Source organism: Bombina bombina, chromosome 1 (genome assembly GCF_027579735.1).
Source record: "Bombina bombina isolate aBomBom1 chromosome 1, aBomBom1.pri, whole genome shotgun sequence".
Taxonomy (NCBI): Eukaryota; Metazoa; Chordata; class Amphibia; order Anura; family Bombinatoridae; genus Bombina; species Bombina bombina.
In genome coordinates, this window is record NC_069499.1 from 597,052,326 (window position 1) to 597,073,161 (window position 20,836).

General features: G+C 38.3%; 1 protein-coding gene across 1 annotated transcript in view; it reads right to left on the reverse strand.

The window, feature by feature from the left end:
* The window catches only part of MPP1 (MAGUK p55 scaffold protein 1), a 30,725-nt gene that overhangs the window by 6,667 nt on the left and 3,222 nt on the right, over positions 1 to 20,836 (reverse strand). Inside the window, exons 2-10 of the mRNA XM_053698909.1 lie at positions 18,921 to 19,049; positions 18,309 to 18,387; positions 12,549 to 12,634; positions 10,082 to 10,150; positions 8,461 to 8,651; positions 8,273 to 8,376; positions 5,214 to 5,294; positions 3,541 to 3,621; positions 3,197 to 3,399 (exon numbers count right to left, since the gene is read on the reverse strand). Of these exons, the coding sequence (XP_053554884.1) occupies positions 3,197 to 3,399; positions 3,541 to 3,621; positions 5,214 to 5,294; positions 8,273 to 8,376; positions 8,461 to 8,651; positions 10,082 to 10,150; positions 12,549 to 12,634; positions 18,309 to 18,387; positions 18,921 to 19,049 (1,023 nt within the window). The remainder of the gene's footprint in view (positions 1 to 3,196; positions 3,400 to 3,540; positions 3,622 to 5,213; positions 5,295 to 8,272; positions 8,377 to 8,460; positions 8,652 to 10,081; positions 10,151 to 12,548; positions 12,635 to 18,308; positions 18,388 to 18,920; positions 19,050 to 20,836) is intronic.

Below are 20,836 nucleotides of genomic sequence, written 5' to 3' on the forward strand. Positions count from 1 at the left end.
ATAAAAAAATATAAAATATAAGATATGATAAAAATAATGGTATATTTTGAAAGTCCATTTAATGGCGAGAAAAACGGTATATAATATGTGTGGGTACAGTAAATGAGTAAGAGGAAAATTACAGCTAAACACAAACACCGCAAAAATGTAAAAATAGCCTTGGTCCCAAACGGACAGAAAATGGAAAAGTGCTGTGGTCATTAAGGGGTTAAGCGCTATGATGACTGGACTATTTATTAAAGATAATGCTTGGGACTTTTTAGGTTTTGTCCTGTATGTTCATCATGCATATTTGTCTCTATATTTTAGTGATTAGTTTTGGCAGTATTGCCCGATATGCTGGTGTTTTACCTTTTTTTGATAATAAAGCTTGTTATGTAAAGGGACAGTCAAGTCCAAAAAAAAAACCTTTCATGATTTAAATAGGGAATGTAATGTTAAACAACTTTCAAATTTACTTTTATCACCAATTTTTATTTGTTCTTTTGGTATTCTTAGTTGAAAGCTTTCTAGGAGGTTCATATGCTAATTTCTTAGACCTTGAAGACTGCCTCTAATCTGAATGCATTTTAACCACTAGAGAGCATTAGTTCATGTGTTTCATATAGATAACACTGAGCTCATGCACGTGAAGTTACCCTGGAGTGAGCACCGATTGGCTAAAATGCAAGTCTGTCAAAAGAACTGAAATAAGGGGGAAGTTTGCAGAGACTTAGATACATAGATAAATCACAGAGTTAAAAAGTGTATTTCTATAACAGTGTTGGTTATGCAAAACTGGGGAATGGGTAATAAAGGATTATCTTTCTTTTTAAACAACAAAAATTCTGGTGTTGACTGTCCCTTTAAAAGAATGGTCAATCTAGGGCTGCAACTAACGATTATTTTCATAATCGATTAATCGGCCGATTATTATTTCGATTAATCGACTAATCGGATAAAAAGAGAATCAATAATAGTTTTCTATGTTTTAAATAAAATCCACATAATGAGTTTTACAAATATAAACTTCAGACGAAAACTTTACATTAACACAACTGTTTCTTCAATTTTTAAGCAGCAGAACACAGTTTTATAATTAAACAAAACCACAAACTGCTTGAAAAGAGGTAGAACTAGAAAGAGTTAGACTATCACTGTTAATAACATTCTGTTATTCTCTATTTCAGAAACTTTGCATTGAAATGCAAACATCTCAACATGTCCACATGCTTCTGGCTAAGGCTGGTTCTCTGTTTGCAGCTATATTTCCTGCAGCAGAGAAAAGGCTGTTGAGGTGTATAAGTAGGGTTTTGCTAATTTCACCAAAGTGGGATATTTATCTTTGTTAGCTCTTCACCAATGCTAAGCGTTTTCTACCTTGGCAAGGGACCTCTGAATAAAGTAAGTCTGGACTTCATTCTAACATAAAAATATCTTGAATATCTATATGCAATGGTAAATAACCAGCTATAAGGTGAGGGGAAATATCTAGTCCGCTCTAAAAATAACGGATATATACTTATAAAGGTTAAATCTGGTACATATTACCACAATTTATTAAAAATATAAAAAAAACAATAAAAAACAAGATCAAAAGCGCTAAGGACTGTATATCAATAACAGGACAAAGCCTTACACATTTATTTTTACAGTACATATAATCAGCAATAACAAGCAATACGCTAATAATTGTGCAAACAGATAATAGTGCACATCAATTTAAATAACTCCCATCAATCTAGGGCTAGGTGTAAATAACAAGCCGAGCCCTATATCATGAAAAGCATAGTTCCAAATCACAAGATTTAATATAAACAATACAAATGATGACTATTATATCTGGGTTGCACATAAGCCTGGGGTAGTTGTAAACGTATACTGTCCTGAAAAAGTGAAAAGTAGACGTCCTTTAGGCTAAGGACATAACCATAAAACACAATACCATATGCAGGAGTTCATTGGAGTGAAGCAGCTGGTGTTGTGCACAGACCAACTAATTGCAAACCAACTAATCGATTATGAGATTCGTTGACAACTATTTTCATAATCGATTATTATCGATTATGCCGATTAGTTGTTGCAGCTCTAGGTCAATCCCCTCTTTTTCCAGGATACTAGTATTTTTATCCCATCCCCTCTCTTTTTGTGATGATTTATTTTGAGGGTTTGCACCACACTTGATATTTATTTTTGATTTTTTTTTTTAAGGGTCTTTACTATTTTGAGCAAGTTTCTCATAAAGATAATGTGGGATATGCACCATTTGCATGCCCCCCCCCCCCCCCCGGCCATTTCTGGAGTAATCCACTATTACCCAGAATCCCAGGCTTAATTGTGATGAACTGAGTTTTAGTTTGAGTGAATAATGTTTTTAGATCCTGTAACTAAACATAATCTTTAGGGATTATTCACTGAAATTACTTTTTTGGTACTTTTACAGGTCATGTGACATCCCTAATAAATTTTATAAATTTCTCTCACACTACAAGAACTCCATCAATTTAATACAACAAACAAGTAGGCAGTGTTGCTTATTTGTATACTTTGTTATTTTTGTCATTAAACAGATAGAAAAGGTCAAAATTGAAATGTTCATGGGTGCATTTCAATGTTAAATAGAGACATTTTTGCAATATTCTTCCTAGCAAAAATAGCCTTTAATAAAAGTAATTACTGTTTCCTGCTGCATACGGACATATCCCATGAGGGCCCATGCACCAGTATTCAAACAACACAGAGAAGAGAGTCAGTGGTGGCTTGTATGACACAAATGATGTCTTCACAGAAGCAATACACAGTGCCACCAGCTCTCTGGGCTTGAATACTAGTGCACTGGCCCTCACAGGATATGTGCGTATGCCGCAGAGAAACAGTAATAACTTTTACTAGAAGCATTTTTGCTAATGGAATTATATTGCAAAAATGCTTCTATTTCAAATTAAAATGCATTTATGCACATTTAAATTTTGACCTTTCTATCCCTTTAATATCTTTCAAGCTCAAAGATTTATGTGGTAGTTTTTCATCTTCTGACCTAAGCAGAGGGATGTGACATTTCTATCCAAGTATCATTGCTTGAAAACCACCCCACCGTTCCCCACTGCTCTGTGGATATATATCCAGCACAACCTTAGCATCTCACCTGTTGCTCTATACTGTGCACGGCTTTCCTTATCCTCAAGTATATCTCTCAATATCACCCTTTCCAACTTACCTGCGGCTCTATATCCAAAACAGCCACTTTCCCATCTTTATGAATATCCTTTACAGTCTGTATCTTTGTGCCAAACATGTATCCATTGAAGCTACCAAACTCCAGAAAGTGATTTTCTGAGATAGTTCGGCTCATCTCTTCAGCGGACACAAAGTGATAGGAGGCTCCATCTTCCTCCCCACGCTTGGGAGGGCGTGAAGTATCTGTAAAAGGGTTATGGGACACAAACAGATGGTTTGTCAGTAACTCGCTGTTACACTTATTTATATACAGCAGGAAATACAAAAGCAGGTGTATAGGATGTGAAAAAACAAAACAAACAAAAAAAGTTTCAGGACACTTACGTGGTGATGGGTAGCTGAATCTTTCTGGATATTTGGTCAGCAAAGTGTTTTTAATGTGGCTGCGTCCAACACCACTGACACCTGAGACACAAGGAAAAGAAAGAGGGAAGGTGTATTTTATATTTAGGAATTGTAAATATTTCTTAACTTTACATTAAAATATCCTAAAATGAATATTGATAAATCACTTAAATAGTGCAGTGCATCATATATAGGATTCTTACAACAGAGAGGTAGTGAAAGCCATGACGACATGTTAAGTGAGTGATTCTAGCTTTGATGAAGCGGTTTCTCAGAAGCACAATTTTTTGGAAAGATAAAGTAGATGCTAATAAAAGACTGGCGATTACTTTGTGTTCCAGACTTCAGATTAGTCTGCTGTCTTTGATGATATTACACCATTAAAACCATCAAAAGGATTTTCTTTTGACAAGATCAGTACACGATGGAATTTTTAAGGGAATTAGAAATTATTTAACACTTAAAATTCTAGTGTAAATTAAATTATGCAAAGTATAAAAAAAATACACATTGCAATGATTTCTATTAACCTTTTCCTGCCGTTAGGATGTTCCATGCCGTCCTAACTGCGCTGGACTTCAGCACCGTTAGGATGGCATGAAACATCCTACCTGTTTGGCTGTACTGCAGCCAACAGCGCTTACAGGTTGGGATTGCGGCATGGAGGGTGTGCCTAGCGTCATAAGGATGCCCCCTTGACCCAAACCCATCATTTAATTCTTGCGATCGTATGCAGAATTGCGTGATTTCAATTTGTTTATATCAGAACGTTGTTCCGATGTAGACAATTTACACCCGATACAAAAGGGTTAATATAAGCCACTGCTTACTGTATTTTTGTTTTGTTTTTTATTACAACAATTAAACAGACTGTTTAACATCCCTTTAAGGAAAGGCATATAAAACCCCTTTGCTTTTGTGTACAAATTGCATGTCCGAAGCTCAATAAAAGCAAGGAGGTGTTTAATGTCCATTTATCTCTGCAAAGTGTCAGTTGGCCTCACCCGGAGTAAGCTAAGATACTAGAAAACAAAACAAGGTTTTTTAAAAGGAACACTAAACAAACACTTATGCCCCTCCCTCTAATAATGGGTGCAGCTATACTGGAACCCAGGTTACACTGCAGGTACCTGAAGGAGAGTTTCTGCATATGTGCAAACACATCAGCAATGGAATGCAGTGAAAGCTAGATTTCAATATGACAGACCCATGACTAGAGGGAGGCAGGGAATAACCTCAATACTATGCTTACACAATGTAGTTAGTTTTGAAAAGGGACATTCAGTCACTATTTAAAGTGATGGTAAATCCTAGCTTTTGTGAAACACTAGGATTGACTATTGGAACAAATAAAGGGGACTTTCATTCATGAAGTATAAAATACTTCATACTGAAAGCTCCTCTATTTGTTTGCAGCATTTGCCGCACTGAGCTGCTAAGGCAGTCCACGGCAGAACGCTATTTGGCTGAGAGGTGACGCTTCCACCTCTTAGCCAATAGCCGTGTGGGAAATCAGCCACAAAGAAAAATTCTCCGGTACTTTTTTCTCTGAAATTCCTGGTAGCGAACTGGTTAATATAGGAGTTCTATTTTTTTAATTTTCTAAATTAAAATACTACATCATAGAAATTTATAGACACAGTATTACTTACCAATAAGAACCAAAGTTTTCCTTGTAAATGCTGGAAGAGAAACCACCTCTTCATAGGATACTACATCTAGCTGGTCAAATACTGCAGAGATAGAGGGGGGGAAATATATCATTAAGATGTGTAGATAAAGGGTCAGGGGTGAAGAGAGAAATTAATACAAATCCAGAGAAATTTAAAAGTTAAGGCAAATACATAATTAGCATTTTTGCATACTTAGTACTGGGATAAGAATAGAGGGTTAGCATCACTGATTATAAACTATCAAGCAGCAAATCCCACAAACTATCTTACATTTAAGGTAATAAGTCCATACTGACCAGACCCTAACAAGAATGCCAAACGAATTACAGTGCAGAAAACAATCCTGCCTAGTAAATGCCAGCCACAGGACTTTACCCTCTAACAAAATAACCTACCACAAAGACCTTAACCCCTTAACGGCAGAGGACATACCATGTACGTCCTGCAAAAAATTTCAGTTAATGACAATGAACGTACCTGGTACGTCCTCTGTGAAACTGAGCGATGGAAGCGATTGCTTCCAGCCCCTTTCAGGGTATTGCACCAATGCCTCGATATTGAGGCATCGTGCAATACCCTCCGATCAGTAGCCAATGTAGAGAGAGACACTGTGTGGCCTTCTCTGCATCGGCCAGCGATGGTGCCGGTCTTTGGTGGCGTGGGAGGGTTAGGAGGGAGGCGGGTGGGCGGTCCCATCATATTTTATAATAAATTATAAGAAATGATGAGAATGGTATCTTTAGAAAGTCCATTTAATGGCAAGAAAAACGGTATATAATGTGTGTGGGTACAGTAAATGAATAAGAGGAAAATTACAGCTAAACACAAACACAGCAGAAATTTAAAAATAGCCCTGGTCCCAAACGGTAAGAAAATTTAAAAGTGCTGTGGTCACTAAGGGGATATATTCTCTATCAGATCTATCTGAATCATGAAAGAAAATTATGGGTTTAATATCCCTTAAAACCCCATCCTATCCTCCCTACTACTAAACGGTCACCTAAAATACTTCCCAACATCACCATCCTGTAATGAAAGGGCCACAAATGATCTCACTTGTGGAGCAGGCGGACATTTTTAGAAATTCCACTCTACTACTTGTGTGACAGAGATACTAGTAGATGTGTTTAACCCATGCTGTGTGTGCAGGAGGAGGGTATCTAGTACTGGCCCAGCTATCTAGGGAAAACATTTCATACAACTTAAAAAAAAAAAATGTTAAAGGACTAAATGCAAAAAAAAAAAAAATTGTGCATAGTTTGAGAAACAAAAATCTGTTGTGGAGGTTGTTTGCATATAAACAACACTCTTCACTTGTCTAAAAGACACATTATATACTCTAGTTTATTAGAGCATGCAATTCTAGCACTAGCGACTCTGCAACTGTAGGAGTTTAACCCCCACATGGAGTCCTGCTTAGGAGCCACAGAGAACTGCTGGTCCTGACTCGAAATGGCGGATGACCCCCAAAGCAAGAACATGTTGTGATCTGAGATGTCACTGCAGAAAATGCAACGTTTGCATAAAGAACGGGAACTGTTAGCGGTTTCGCTTTGTAGCACTGCTCCACATCAGGCTGTTCTCTTTAACCCTTTGAGTGCTAAGCACTTTCCCACCTGGGTGCTATGATTTTTTAATGTTATTTTTATTATTTTGAACAATTTTTTTTTAACTTTGTTTTATTTTTTTCAGACCCCAAGACTTACACTGTTGGAAAGGTTAGGCGATTACCAATGGTGGGTCTTGGGGGTTTGTAGCTGCTTAGATGTCTGAGAAACAGGCTTCTAAGCAGCATACCCCCGACTCCTATACTTAACATTGTTAAGTATAGATAAAGTTGCGCAGTGACGTCATCACGTTATTGCGCAGTGACGTCACCACGCAAAAAGGGAAGCCCCGGCGATGCCTGTCACTCTACAGGCACGATTGTCGGGGTAGGAAAGGGTGGGAGCCCCCAGATCTCCCTCAAGGTGGGAGAGTGCTAGTGACGGCTCTGAGCCGTCATTAGCACCAGAGTGGGAAACTCTGACGGCTCAGAGCCGTCATTAGCACTCAAAGGGTTAAACAGCGCTGTACAACTTGCCAAAGCGCTGTTTGAAGAGAACAGTCAAATACAGAGCAGCTCTGCAAAGCAACAGCACAGTGATTGATGACTGGGATGTCAAGGATTTTTTCAACCCAACCTCCTAAACTTTACTGGTCTGTAAAGCTTTGACTCCTGAATGCAAGACGTTCTTGTGAGCAATACACCATTTTTCTATCTCCATTGTTACCTTTTAATTATGTGATGTTAGAACAAGAACAAAGGAAACAAGTTTATTCAACTGACATTTCAAAATTCTTTTTTTTTTTTCCTGCAGCTAATTTGCAATATGTTATAAAAGTCTAAAAACCTGCTTTATTCTCCAGTTAATCAACACAATGCAATGGAGCTGGTGCTTTTCTGCAACTGCCTAATTTAAAATGTAATTTAATTACAAAATGAACTTGCAGAAACGGATGACCCAATCAGCAGTGGAATAAAACTATTTTGAAATGGCTTCCAAGCTCCACCCACTGATGACCTGATCTGGGCTGCATACGGCGTTGAAACACAAAAGGCTCACTAGTTATATTGTCAATATTATTCAGCAGAGTGCCTAGATGCAGCCCAGATCAGGTCCTCATCAGTGGGCGGAGCTTGGCAGCCATTTCAAAGTGGTCAGAAACAATATTCATTTTAACATAACTTTTTTACTGTTCCTTCTGCATAATATAGAAAATGGTGCAGGAGGCTATTTGTAGCTTAATCGATGGTAGGACTTTAAGATGACTAAGGTGTAGACTGTACATCTAAGTCCCATGTCTCTTCAACTTAAGATTGATAAACGTTATAAGGACTAGAATCTCAATTTCATATAAACACAATTTTTTTTTTGCAATCTATTTCTTCTAGCAAGGTTGTACCTCTCACTAGCGCGGCATTACAGGTCTGCAAGTAGTAACCAATGCACAGGAACAGTTTAGCTTATTATTAGGTTAGACAATATGTTACTCACTGGAGCTGTGCTTTGCTAAATATTTGTCTTTACATTTCTTCTTCTTGCTGAAGGGACTGCAGCTCTGAGGGTTTCTGTTGCTGGTACTAGTACTGGCCACACGCCTATGGAAGGAAACACATTAGGTATAGGTTCAGAAGACATGTATACACATAGATACAGACCATATATAGGCACAGAGCACATACCATTCCTGCAGTTCTGGAGAGGGAATAAGCCCAGCAGACTCTGCACCCTGAGCCCGTCCTTGCCACCAATTGGCATCATCTTTATTGATGATCTGAAGGATGTCTCCAGTGCGGAAGCGTAGCCCAGCCTCACGGCAAGGAATTAAAGGGTCAGACTGAGGATCGTAATCAAATAAAGCCCTCACGTACATCTGGGAAAAATATAAAGGTTTCAAATTGAACAACCTTTTGAAAGGAAGCATAAATAATAAGACAAGAGAAAAGAGAAATTAAATAGAAAGGGGAAATTAAGGGGTTAGTTTTGTTAGTGGAAAACTGCAGTAGGTGAAGGTAAAGGATTAGTTTGCACAGGGTATACATATGTCTGTCTTACAGCATTTCTGCAGAAAAGAGGGTTTTTTTTGCTGTAGCGGCTAAGCAAGTTATCATGGGTTAGGGGTTAATAGAATATTCCAACAGCAAGAAGGATTACAACTTTGATAGGACAGTTTTGTATTAGGTTAAAATAATTATCAGTAGTGTGTGTTTTTGGGAGGGGAATTACAGGATATCTACATAATTACTAGCAGGATACTGGCAGGAGGGCTATAGGACACTACTGGCGGGAGGGCTATAGGACACTACTGGCGGGAGGGCTATAGGACACTACTGGCGGGAGGGCTATAGGACACTACTGGCGGGAGGGCTATAGGACACTACTGGCGGGAGGGCTATAGGACACTACTGGCGGGAGGGCTATAGGACACTACTGGCGGGAGGGCTATAGGACACTACTGGCGGGAGGGCTATAGGACACTACTGGCGGGAGGGCTATAGGACACTACTGGCGGGAGGGCTATAGGACACTACTGGCGGGAGGGCTATAGGACACTACTGGCGGGAGGGCTATAGGACACTACTGGCGGGAGGGCTATAGGACACTACTGGCGGGAGGGCTATAGGACACTACTGGCAGGAGGGCTATAGGACACTACTGGCGGGAGGGCTATAGGACATTACTGGCGGGAGGGCTATAGGACACTACTGGCAGGAGGGCTATAGGACACTACTGGCAGGAGGGCTATAGGACACTACTGGCAGGAGGGCTATAGGACACTACTGGCGGGAGGGCTATAGGACACTACTGGCGGGAGGGCTATAGGACACTACTGGCGGGAGGGCTATAGGACACTACTGGCGGGAGGGCTATAGGACACTACTGGCGGGAGGGCTATAGGACACTACTGGCGGGAGGGCTATAGGACACTACTGGCGGGAGGGCTATAGGACACTACTGGCGGGAGGGCTATAGGACACTACTGGCGGGAGGGCTATAGGACACTACTGGCGGGAGGGCTATAGGACACTACTGGCAGGAGGGCTATAGGACACTACTGGCGGGAGGGCTATAGGACATTACTGGCGGGAGGGCTATAGGACACTACTGGCAGGAGGGCTATAGGACACTACTGGCAGGAGGGCTATAGGACACTACTGGCAGGAGGGCTATAGGACACTACTGGCAGGAGGGCTATAGGACACTACTGGCGGGAGGGCTATAGGACACTACTGGCAGGAGGGCTATAGGACACTACTGGCAGGAGGGCTATAGGACACTACTGGCAGGAGGGTTATCGGATACCTGCAGTGGCGGTTTGCGATTGTTCTGTGTCGGTGACACCTTCAGGTTGACTGTACCTTTGCTTTCTTTCTATTGCAAGGAGAAAAAAAAAGTTAAACAACAACATACAATAGCTGGTTTCTTTTTGACTTTACTAGGAATGCCGCTATAAATCCTTACAAGCAGGCTAAACATACCTTTAGGGACATTAATAAAGTATTTGTTTCTCTATTGCATCTAAAAGAAGGAAATTTAATTTTTTTGTTTTTTTCTTTTGTAAAACAGAAATGGATGTTCCTTCAAGGGGAGGGGCTTCTTGGTTTTAAAAGGGACATGAAAGTCAAAATTAAACTTGCATTAAGTTTTATTTCCAATTTACTTCTTTAATCAAATTGGCTCTGTTAAAATGCATAGCTATGTAGGCACAGGAGCAGCAATGTGCTACTGGGAACCAGACGGTGATTGGTGGCTGCACATATATGGCCTCTTGTCATTGGCTCATCAGATGTGTTCAGCTAGTTCCCAGTATTGCATTGTTGCTCAGGAACTGACTTGAACTATGTGTTTAAACTCTGCAAAATGGGTTAAAGTTATAAGCAAGCAATAGTGCAATAATAAAATGCTTGACACATTTAAGCATTTGCTTTGTGCACTTTAATGCCTCTAAACGTGTGGAGGTTTCAGTGGTGTTGTGAGAGTTTTGCTTATAAACCAGCAGGCTTTTATTTCACTTTCCGTATTAAAATCAAATAAAACAGCTTAAATGTTCCCAGTTTTAATGCAAACTATTTTTAACATAAACAGTGCTCTGTCATTTGTATGAGAGAGAGAGAGATTTTAAAAAGGGACAGTAAAGTCAAAATTAAACTTGAATGGATTGGATAGAGCACAACATTTAAAACAACTGTCCAATTTATGCTTTGTTCTCTAGGTATCCTTTGTTAAAGAGTCATTCTAGGTGAGCTCAGGAGCGTGCACTGGGCCTTAGCCATCTGGCACCATTGGTTGCCACAATGTATATAGAACTGTTATACGTAGCTACAAACACTGCTGCCATACAATGTTACAGACACTCTGCTTCTGTAGTTTGCAACTGAGTAACATTGCTAAAAACATTGTTGCAATAACTGCAGCCAGATAGCTAATGAGATGTGCACACTCCTGAGATCACCTAGGATTACTCTTTACTGTCTCTTTAAGTGTATAAAGTTCCTTTACGTCTACTATAATGTTCTCACACCCTCACTTTATTTCCCGTGGTGAAATCAGCATGTGCACTCTTCACAAAAATATGTTAATATTCTGCTCACCAGTGGTTACAGTGAGTAATCTCTCAAATACGATGTGATTACACAGTGATCACATCATTATTTATATACCATGACTCTGAAGTGGACTAGATCTTAAAAATGCTTTCATTCTCAGCTGATTGTAAGGCAAGATGAGACGTAGGGTAATCTTAAAGGTTCATAGTTGAGGTTACATGCTTGTAAGTGCTTTTCTTCCCAATATGATTCAGTGTGAAGTGTACTTAAATTACAATAACTTAATATGAACAGTTTATTTTCTTTACTCTGCCCATAACAGCAATCGAGAAATGTTTGTTTTTTCCCCCACACCCATGATTATGGATAGTGACTCAGTAGTTCACATACGTTGAAAAGGCCGGACCTGAAATAGCATGAGTTATTTGTTAATAGCAGCCTGATGGTATGAGGAAAGGGAAATTAAAGTGGGTATTCATTTCATGTCCATTATAAAATAAAACTCTTCACCTAGGTGTTTATGAATGAAGCCAACAAGACTATACACGCTGCACACAATATTGTTCATCCTAAAAGATTACAGATTTGTTTTTTGTTAAAAATGTAAAAGTCTGAACATTACAATAAAATTCTGCACACACGGCACAACCCCAGCAATGCCCAGAGCACTGCCCTCAACTTCTATTTCAACCAATTTTTAAAGGCCCACTAAACACAGTAGAATAATGAAATCAATCAATGCATAATAAAGAGACAATGCAAAAGCATTTAGTTTGAATTTCACATGAGTAGTAGATTTTCTTTCGGGCAAATGTTAAAGTTAGCTACATTTTCCTTTCATGTGACAGTGATCAGCCAATCACAAAATGCATAGGATGATTATCCTGTGAATCTTGCATAGGCTTAGTAGGAGATAGTGCCTCAAATAATATGGATATATAAAAAAAAAAGATTGTGCCCAATTAGATAATGGAAGAGAATTGGAAAATTGTGTGATCCATCTAAATCATGAAAGTTTAATGTTGACTTGACTGTCCTTTTAAGACCATTAATGCTTACTGCAACAATTTCCCAGTTTAATTAGTATAGCTCATTGCAGGCTCTATCCCAAGTATCCCAAAGTATTACTGAGGCAACCGAAGCATAACTGGACAATATGCGCTTGGCTGCCAGGCTAGGATCCACTGTCATATCTCAGCGCATGTCTAGTGCTCCCCACTCACCAGTAGACTCTGCAGATGATCCACGCTCTGATTTCGGACACTCTTTCCATTTATTTCAAGTATTTCATCTCCAACATGGAGTGAACCTAAAGAAGGGATAAACAAATTGTTTCACGAACATAAGGGAGAATGTAAAGAAAGGAGGTAAATAAAAAAAGTTGTAAATTGGAGCTGGGAGAATTTAACTAGTAAGAAAAGCGACGTGCAAGAGAGGGGTAGTGTGTGCATTGAGAAGGAAAAAAAAAGCATAAATACGGTAGTGGGAAAAAGCGGGTGTTTGCGCTAGTCAGGATTATAGCTAGTATTACAAGTGGAAAGTAAATGCGATCGCAATTTATGCTAGAATCATTACCGAGACTTCACAGCTCTGGTTAACTGTTAACAACACACATCAAAAATACATTACAAAGTTCAGTTAGACTCATAATAACACTAATAAAAAATATTTTTAAAAAATATTGCGCACAAGTTATAAGGGCTCAAAGATATGAGGTCCCAGGTGTTTTAAAATAGGCAGAAAAAGGGCTTTAACATAGAGATACATACAGATACATCTCTAAAAGGTGTATGGTCAGTTACCAGGGTGTCCAGCTTGGAAAATTACATCTCAAAAGAACCCATATAGAAGTTGTGGTAGGGAAGCGGCACTCACTGGATTTGAAATTTAAAGCAAACAACTTTTTATTTTTTACACTATGACGTTTCGGGGTCGCAAGACCCTTGCTCAGACAGTGGAAGGAGCTTGCGACCCCGAAACGTCACAGTAGTGTAAAAAATAAAAAGTTGTTTGCTTTAAATTTCAAATCCAGTGAGTGCTGCTTCCCTACCACAAACCACAACTTCTGTATGGGTTCTTTTGAGAGTATATATAAGCACTCACTGGTCTTTAGATAGCCAAGACATTAAAAAAATCTTTATTGCGTGCTGTGACGTTTCGGGACCAAACACAGTCCCTTCCTCTGACAATATTAAAATAAAAAAAGCAGCCTTATATAGGCCCCAAACACCCTCCCACTTGTTGAAGGGCCAATCACTGCCCCATTCAGTACACATCCCCTAAAAACCAAAACACCCATTGGATTTGACACAAAGTTATAGGATAAACTAATATGTTCTACACTCAAATATGTGAAACGATTCTTTTTTGTTCCCCTTCACATATTTTTATTGAAGCACATGAAATAATTTTTTACAACACCAAAAATTACATACAGTAAGAATATATGATACATGGTAATAAATAGTTATCTTCACTATATTTATTGTGTTTCCAGTGCTTCCTTTTCCTTGTAATCCTACCCTTAATAACCCTTGGCATAACCACACACACAAACCTAATAAAATAAATAAAAATAAAATAATTATTTCTCACCACCCTCTCCGCCCCAGTATTTAGTCACTTGAGTCTTTACCATAGATCCAGGAGAACAATATCTATGTTTCTAAAAGGATATATATTAATTGGTTTTATTCCCATTGTGTCTGAGCTATGATAAATATGGCCCATTTCTGAAAGAACATCTGCACTTCCATATCAACATGCTTAGGTGTATCAAATTGTTCTATAATGAACTGTTTTTTAATAACGTTTATCCATTCCGAGATTTTGGGTTCAGATTTCCTTTTCCAGTTTCTCATAATTAGGTTTCTAGCTGCTAAGATTGCAGTATTTACCAGTTTATATTCTACCCCTTGATTACATTTATCAACTAAAACTACTATCTGTTCTAGGGAGAATTTAACTATCTTTTCCAAATGTAGCCAGAACTCTAATTTCCTCCAGAATTGGTTAATTTTTAGACATTGCCATATTAAATGGAGTAGATTTGCCGCTAAAAGTTGACATTTTGGACATCTAATAAAATTGGGATTTTTCCATAAAAATCACTATGACTTGTTTTTGACTAGACTGTTCCTTTACATTTGCAGTCTCTCTCTGTATTATGTAACAGCCAATCACAGACTCATATACGTGTACACTGTGAATCTTGCACACACTCAGTAGGAGCTGGTGCCTCAGAAAGTGTGCATCTAAAAGACTGTGCTCATATACGTGTACACTGTGAATCTTGCACACACTCAGTAGGAGCTGGTGCCTCAGAAAGTGTGCATCTAAAAAGACTGTGCTCAATTTGATAATGGAAGTAAATTGGAAAGCCTCTTATAAATGGCATGCTCTTTCTGAATCATGAAAGTTTAATTTTGACTTATATTAGTTGTTTAAATATTAAAGACATAGTTGTAAAGGTTTAATTTCTATAATGTGGTGGGCAATGCCAGGTTTAAACTCAAGTTACCCTTATTTATCTTTCCTGCTGAGGACATTTAGGAAAATATATAAAACAGACGATAAAAAAGACTGCACAAATAAGGTTGTGTGGAAACTGTCAAATAATTACTTTAACGATCATTCCACACAGCCTTCTTTGCACAGTCTCTTTCATAGGCCTTCATAATTAAACATTGTATATAACAAATCTTATACTGTTTAATATCTATTTAACCATTGCAGGCAGATTACTACACTACCATAATACATACAGAGGTTAAATAAACTGACAATACAAATTAAATTCATTGCTCAAACTATTTTACAATGTAATACTGACCATTTGTATTCCATTTTTATTTTAACAAATAATTAGCCATACATGTGATGCAACTTTGTAAAGACACAATTTACCTTTCAGAATTAAAAACTGACATTGGTCCCGTTTAGCAAACTCAGGCATTGCTGCCCGCATTTAACATTGCACAAAATGCAGGTTGTACAACACTGCCCCCTACTTGCTGTTAATTACCCTGGTCAGACTAGTCCGGGGTGATTTCAAACAGCTAGCTCAGAGCTGGCGTATAGGTTAGGAAGCAGCGTTTTAATGACAGAAGAAGCTCCAAAGCTGCATCTGCAGCTTGATAAATAAATAGAGCCCATTTTATATTTTACCATTCATTTAACAAAGCAACTTTAAATTATTATTTTTTTATTTATTTTTTTGCTTGAAAAAAAGGAAAAGGAAAAATGCTGTTTAGAATTAAATTAAGATAAATACTATGATCAGTTATTTATTTTATATTGTTGAAAATAAAATTAAATAAATCTAAAGAAATAGAAAACAACATTCACAACTTCATAGGCATGGAATATAGGTATTGCCATTTTCATTCATCAACAATCAGCAAATTCACTTAGTCTGTCATTATGATGAGACTAAGAGATTTAAAAGTCCATATGTCCGAGTACTGATGTTCAATTTATAGTCTCTAAACAACCATCAATTTTAGAAAATGTATAATCCCGTACCCTGTTGCAGGGATACGTTGATGTTTGTCGACTAGAGTGAACTAATCTGAGTATGGTTGTTTGGGAGACCAATACTTATTAATTGTTACTTTACGACAAAGGGCTCCATGTACGAAGCAGCGTAAGCTGCTCCAGAGCCCTTACGGAGCAGGTTCGCACATGCAAGCATGCTTCCCGCAATGTAAGAAGCAGAGGTTATTAGCTTGCTCGCTCTCTGTGATTGACAGTCGCGCAAGTGAAGGGGCAGGTATTACACACACACACATTGGAGTGTGTAATGATGCATAAGGGCCAGCAGACGAACAGATCCGCTGCCCTTATGCATCGAAGGCGTGCGGCAACGCCTCAAGTTGAGAAGCTGTCCGCACGCCATTTAATGCATGGGGCCCAAATTTCAGCAGTTTTTTTAATTTAGTATTGAATGAACTGTATAGCAGCCCAATGATAAGAAAGACAGCTTTTCAAGCCTGTTACTGGGTGTTAGTCATTTCTACGATCCAATATTTTGAATTCTTTATATTTTTACTTTACATTGAAGCAAACTGGTTGGTGTCTAAAATGAACATTGGTACCTATCAGCTAACTAGTATTAACTGGATGTACACAACTGATACTGCTGTATTAGATTTAGTTTACATTTAAACAGCTTTAACATCACATTTTTGTCCAGAAAAAAAAGTTTTTAGAATATTTAAAGGGCCATAATACCCAAATGTTTAAACACTTGAAAATGATGCAGCATAGCTGTAAAAAGCTGACTAGAAAATATCACCTGAACATCTCTATGTAAAAAAGAAAGATATTTTACCTCAAAAGTTCCTCAGTAGCCACCTCCCATTGTAAAGGATTTCTAAGCAGCATTTTAGTGTGTCTGTCCTGGGACATCTGAAGGGATGAGCATCGTGCACTCTCATCTTATTTCACCAATCAGGTAAAGGAAGTTTACAATGAAATCTCATGAGAGTTAAGTCAAATTTCATGAGATCACAGTAAGAGTTCATGACCTCAGCACTGCTGATGCTGATTGGCTGCTGTTCATTTCTTCATTTTTTTTTTATTTTTACCTGCAGCTGGGATAAGGTGAAGTATAACTTTTTACACAGAACTTACTCTGCTGAGCTGAGGAAATTGTGAGGTAAAATATCTTCCTTTTTTACATAGAGATGCTCAGGTGATATTTTCCTGTCAGCTTTTTACAGTTATACTGCAACAGTGTCAAGTGATTTAGCATATGAGTATTATGTCCCTTTAATTTCTGCTCTTACATTTGTATGACAGAGTATGGTTAGTTCATCAGGAAGGAAAATGTTGCCAGCTAGGGTTGGGCGATATGGGAGGGGGATCAAGATTTTTTTTATAAAAAATGCAATTGCGATTTTCTTATAAATTACTATAACACCTTAATTTTGCACACGTGACGGATCTCTCCCTCTGAGCAGTAAGCGTTCCTGGGATGGTCCTGGGGAGGAGGGGCGGGGCATAGACTTGGTAGGAGGTGTCTATAGCAGGTGATTAGTGGACTGGTGTTACTGTAGCATGAGAGTGGCCCATCGGAATTTAGCACCAACACAACACCGGCTTTTTCATTACAGGCGGTGCTGTGGGATCATGATACTTCCTGTTCTGTCACTACAGTTCCTGTGAGCTCCACGTCTTCACATCTGAGGGAAAATATTAACTTGCTCTAATGTTTAAAATGCACTGAGGTCCCTGGGAGGCAGCTTAAAAATACTATTTCAAATTAAAACACAGTGCATAATCAAGCGGTACCTTATTAGCGTTTTAGCCTCTCAGCTGCCTCCCAGGGACCTCAGTGCATTTTAAACATTAGAACAAGTTAATATTTTCCCTCAGATGTGAAGACGTGGGGTTCACAGGAACTGTAGTGAAAGAACAGGAAGTATCATGATCCCACAGCACCGCCTGTAATGAAAAAGCCGGTGTTGTGTCGGTGCTAATATTTTCTATTATTATATCCTTTTCTGCTATCCAAAGCACAAATTAATTGCATAATTTAACAAATGTATTTAATGATAATTTGTGCACAAAAAAATTGAACCTTTTTAATATTAGCTAATTTTAGCTTTAATATTGGATACAATTGGACCAGGTGGTCAGTAAAATCAGTGTGGGGTAAGTACAGCAAACAAAAAATAAATACTGATCTGCTTTGAATTTTGTAAAAAATAATACAATTAAAATAAATATGGAGGCTCTGGTGGCTAAACTTGCTTCACATACTTTAGTGGTAAAAAAAATAATAAAAAGGTTAGAAAGCACTCCAGCAAAAGGAACCATAAACCTGTTTGCCTTGCTTAGAATACAGAAGTGTGTTGCTATAGAGACTTAGAAGGCAACACACATCATCCTATGACACTGCAGTAAACATGCTGAGGCCATACAGTTTGTTTTAGGGAGGAGGAGGTAGAAGATGTGAGGGAGGACAATGAAGTGGTCACCTTGTCTGTGGATGAATCCTCCATGCAAGATTCGAGCAACTATACAATTCTGTTGAGTGTTCACTTTGAGTGTGATACCCTGTGAAAGAGAGTTACAGACAAAGTGAGACAATGACAAATACTATGACAATAATGTGCAAAGGGAGAGACAAGAATAATGTTACAATGAAGAAATGACAGAGAGCGTGAGACACTCACATACTCAATTTCTCTCTCTCTCTTAAAAGTCTTCCACAAATCATTTAATCCCCTAAAACCTATTATTTATAAAATATCCTCACTGCATATGTAACTAGAATGCCGGTTATCTTTATGAACTTTACCAACCCTCTGTTAAATCCCCTTCTGGGCAAAAGCCACTCTGCTCTTCCTTCACTGATATATATATATTTGCCACTAGCAGCCTTACTCAAGCTCTCCCACCAGCTCTTTACCCCTAACAGACTCCATGCCCTCTATAAGAACCTTAGTAACCCACTGGTGCCACTTACCCCAGCCTCTGTCCCTTTACACATATGATTACAACTCATGCTGGCACTGCCACACACAAGTTTTACCATTACATATACTACATTCTTGTCCTGACGCCCATCTGCCACCACCATGTCTCACCATAGGCTCTTCAGTCTGTCGGTCAAACTGCACAAGCCGCACTCTTTTCTTCTCCTCATGGCCCCCAGGAGCTGCAGATCCATTTGTATAGAATTCCTCAGTCAGAGCATTAGGTGCTGGTGCAGAGCTCTGTGGGGCACAGGATGGTTAAAATAAATAAGTTAGATTAAGTATGCAGTAAAATGTTCTCCCCCTCTAGATCCCTATGATCCATTTTACCTGCTGGACTGTATTACATTAATCTACAAATAGCTCCTTTACCTCCACCTTATGCTAATTTTTTTTTTTTTTTTTTAAAAACATCAGTACAGGAGCAGTGACTACAGAAAAGCCATCTAAACAAGGGACATTAGAAGAAACAAAAATGATATGAAATTTCTAACAAACTGACATTAAACGTCAGACTGAATAAGACACACGTGTACGGATAATAATATTAGGAGTCAGCAATATCAGTTTATGGACGTGTGGGAAATGCAACTGTGCTGAAATTGACTCAAATTACTAAATGTATACAGCTTACAAAAAGAAAGAGGGAACAAACACAGCTAATATTTTTTTATGGGATGATGCATTTCCAGATACAGTTTCTATGATCACACTGATTCTGCTATTCACAGAACTAACTGGCACATCAGCCTGGCCCTATTCAACAGGGAAGGACAACCTAAAAACACGGTCACTTTGAGCTAGAGCTTTACACAACCCAGATGTAGATTTCAGGATATATGGGCTTCTGACTGCAGAGGCACAGCTCTGGCACAGAAAGTCAAACTTAAACTTGCATGATTTAGATAGAGAATGTCATTTTAAGACACTTAAATTCACTTCTATTTTTAAAATGTGCTTCATTCTATTGGTATCCCTTGTTTAAAAAGAATACGCACATATCCTACACTAGTGGGAGCTATCTGCTGATTGGTGCCTGCCTACATTTGTTCTATCCAAATCATGAAAGAAAATGATGGGGTTTCCTGTCCCTTTAAGGCTCAGTGAGCAAGAGATCAGTGTTTGGTTGCCTATTACCCTTACATAATTAACTAAAGCTCATTTGGATACACATGCAAGAGAGAAGGGTGCATAACTCACGATGAACATGGTTCAATACACTAATGCAGCTAGGTGTGTGTGTGTATATATATATATAAATAAATCATGGCTAGACACATGTATATTGAAGAAAGTTTTCACTCTGGCAGTTAAAAACAGGACATCACAGCCAATGGATGACAGCTAAAAGCTAGCTCATTTTCTACAATATTTCACTACATGTTTTCATTAATAAACATTTTATGACATTTTTATATTGGTCTTGCAACATATCTGGCCTTGGATTCCTAGACTTGTCTGCTTACCAAGGTTTTTGATAATACTAATGTGACTTTGTCTGTTTCACTGGAAGTATAAAGTGGAAACAATTCAATGGAAACTTATGTTGGAATTAAAACATTTCCCCTAACAATTCTAAGGAAGCTTCAGAATTTGTAAAAATGCATCATACAATGAACCAATCTACCATATTACCATGGTGAGCTTGTTAAAAAAAAATGTATGTTTTTATGATGAAGTGATAAAAGTACAACTTGGAGAAAAAGATATTACATGTGTATAAACAAATTTTATTTAAAAACCATTACAGAACCAGGTTTAAAAAAAAATACATAAAGGGCAAAATGTATCATCATTGAAGGAGTACAGGTTAGCAAGTAGTAAACTTGTCCCACTGCAATTGTCACTTGTGATGCTGCGTTGCATGGAAACATTTAACATTAAACACGTTTTTTGTGTAATGCCACCTCCTGCTCCTGTGCAACTAACTGCGCAAGAGCAATTACTCCAAACGAGCAAGTGTTGGGATGGCTAATCTCGCCACATCGGAGAGGCAAAAGAAGCAGTTTCTGCTTCTTAAATATGTG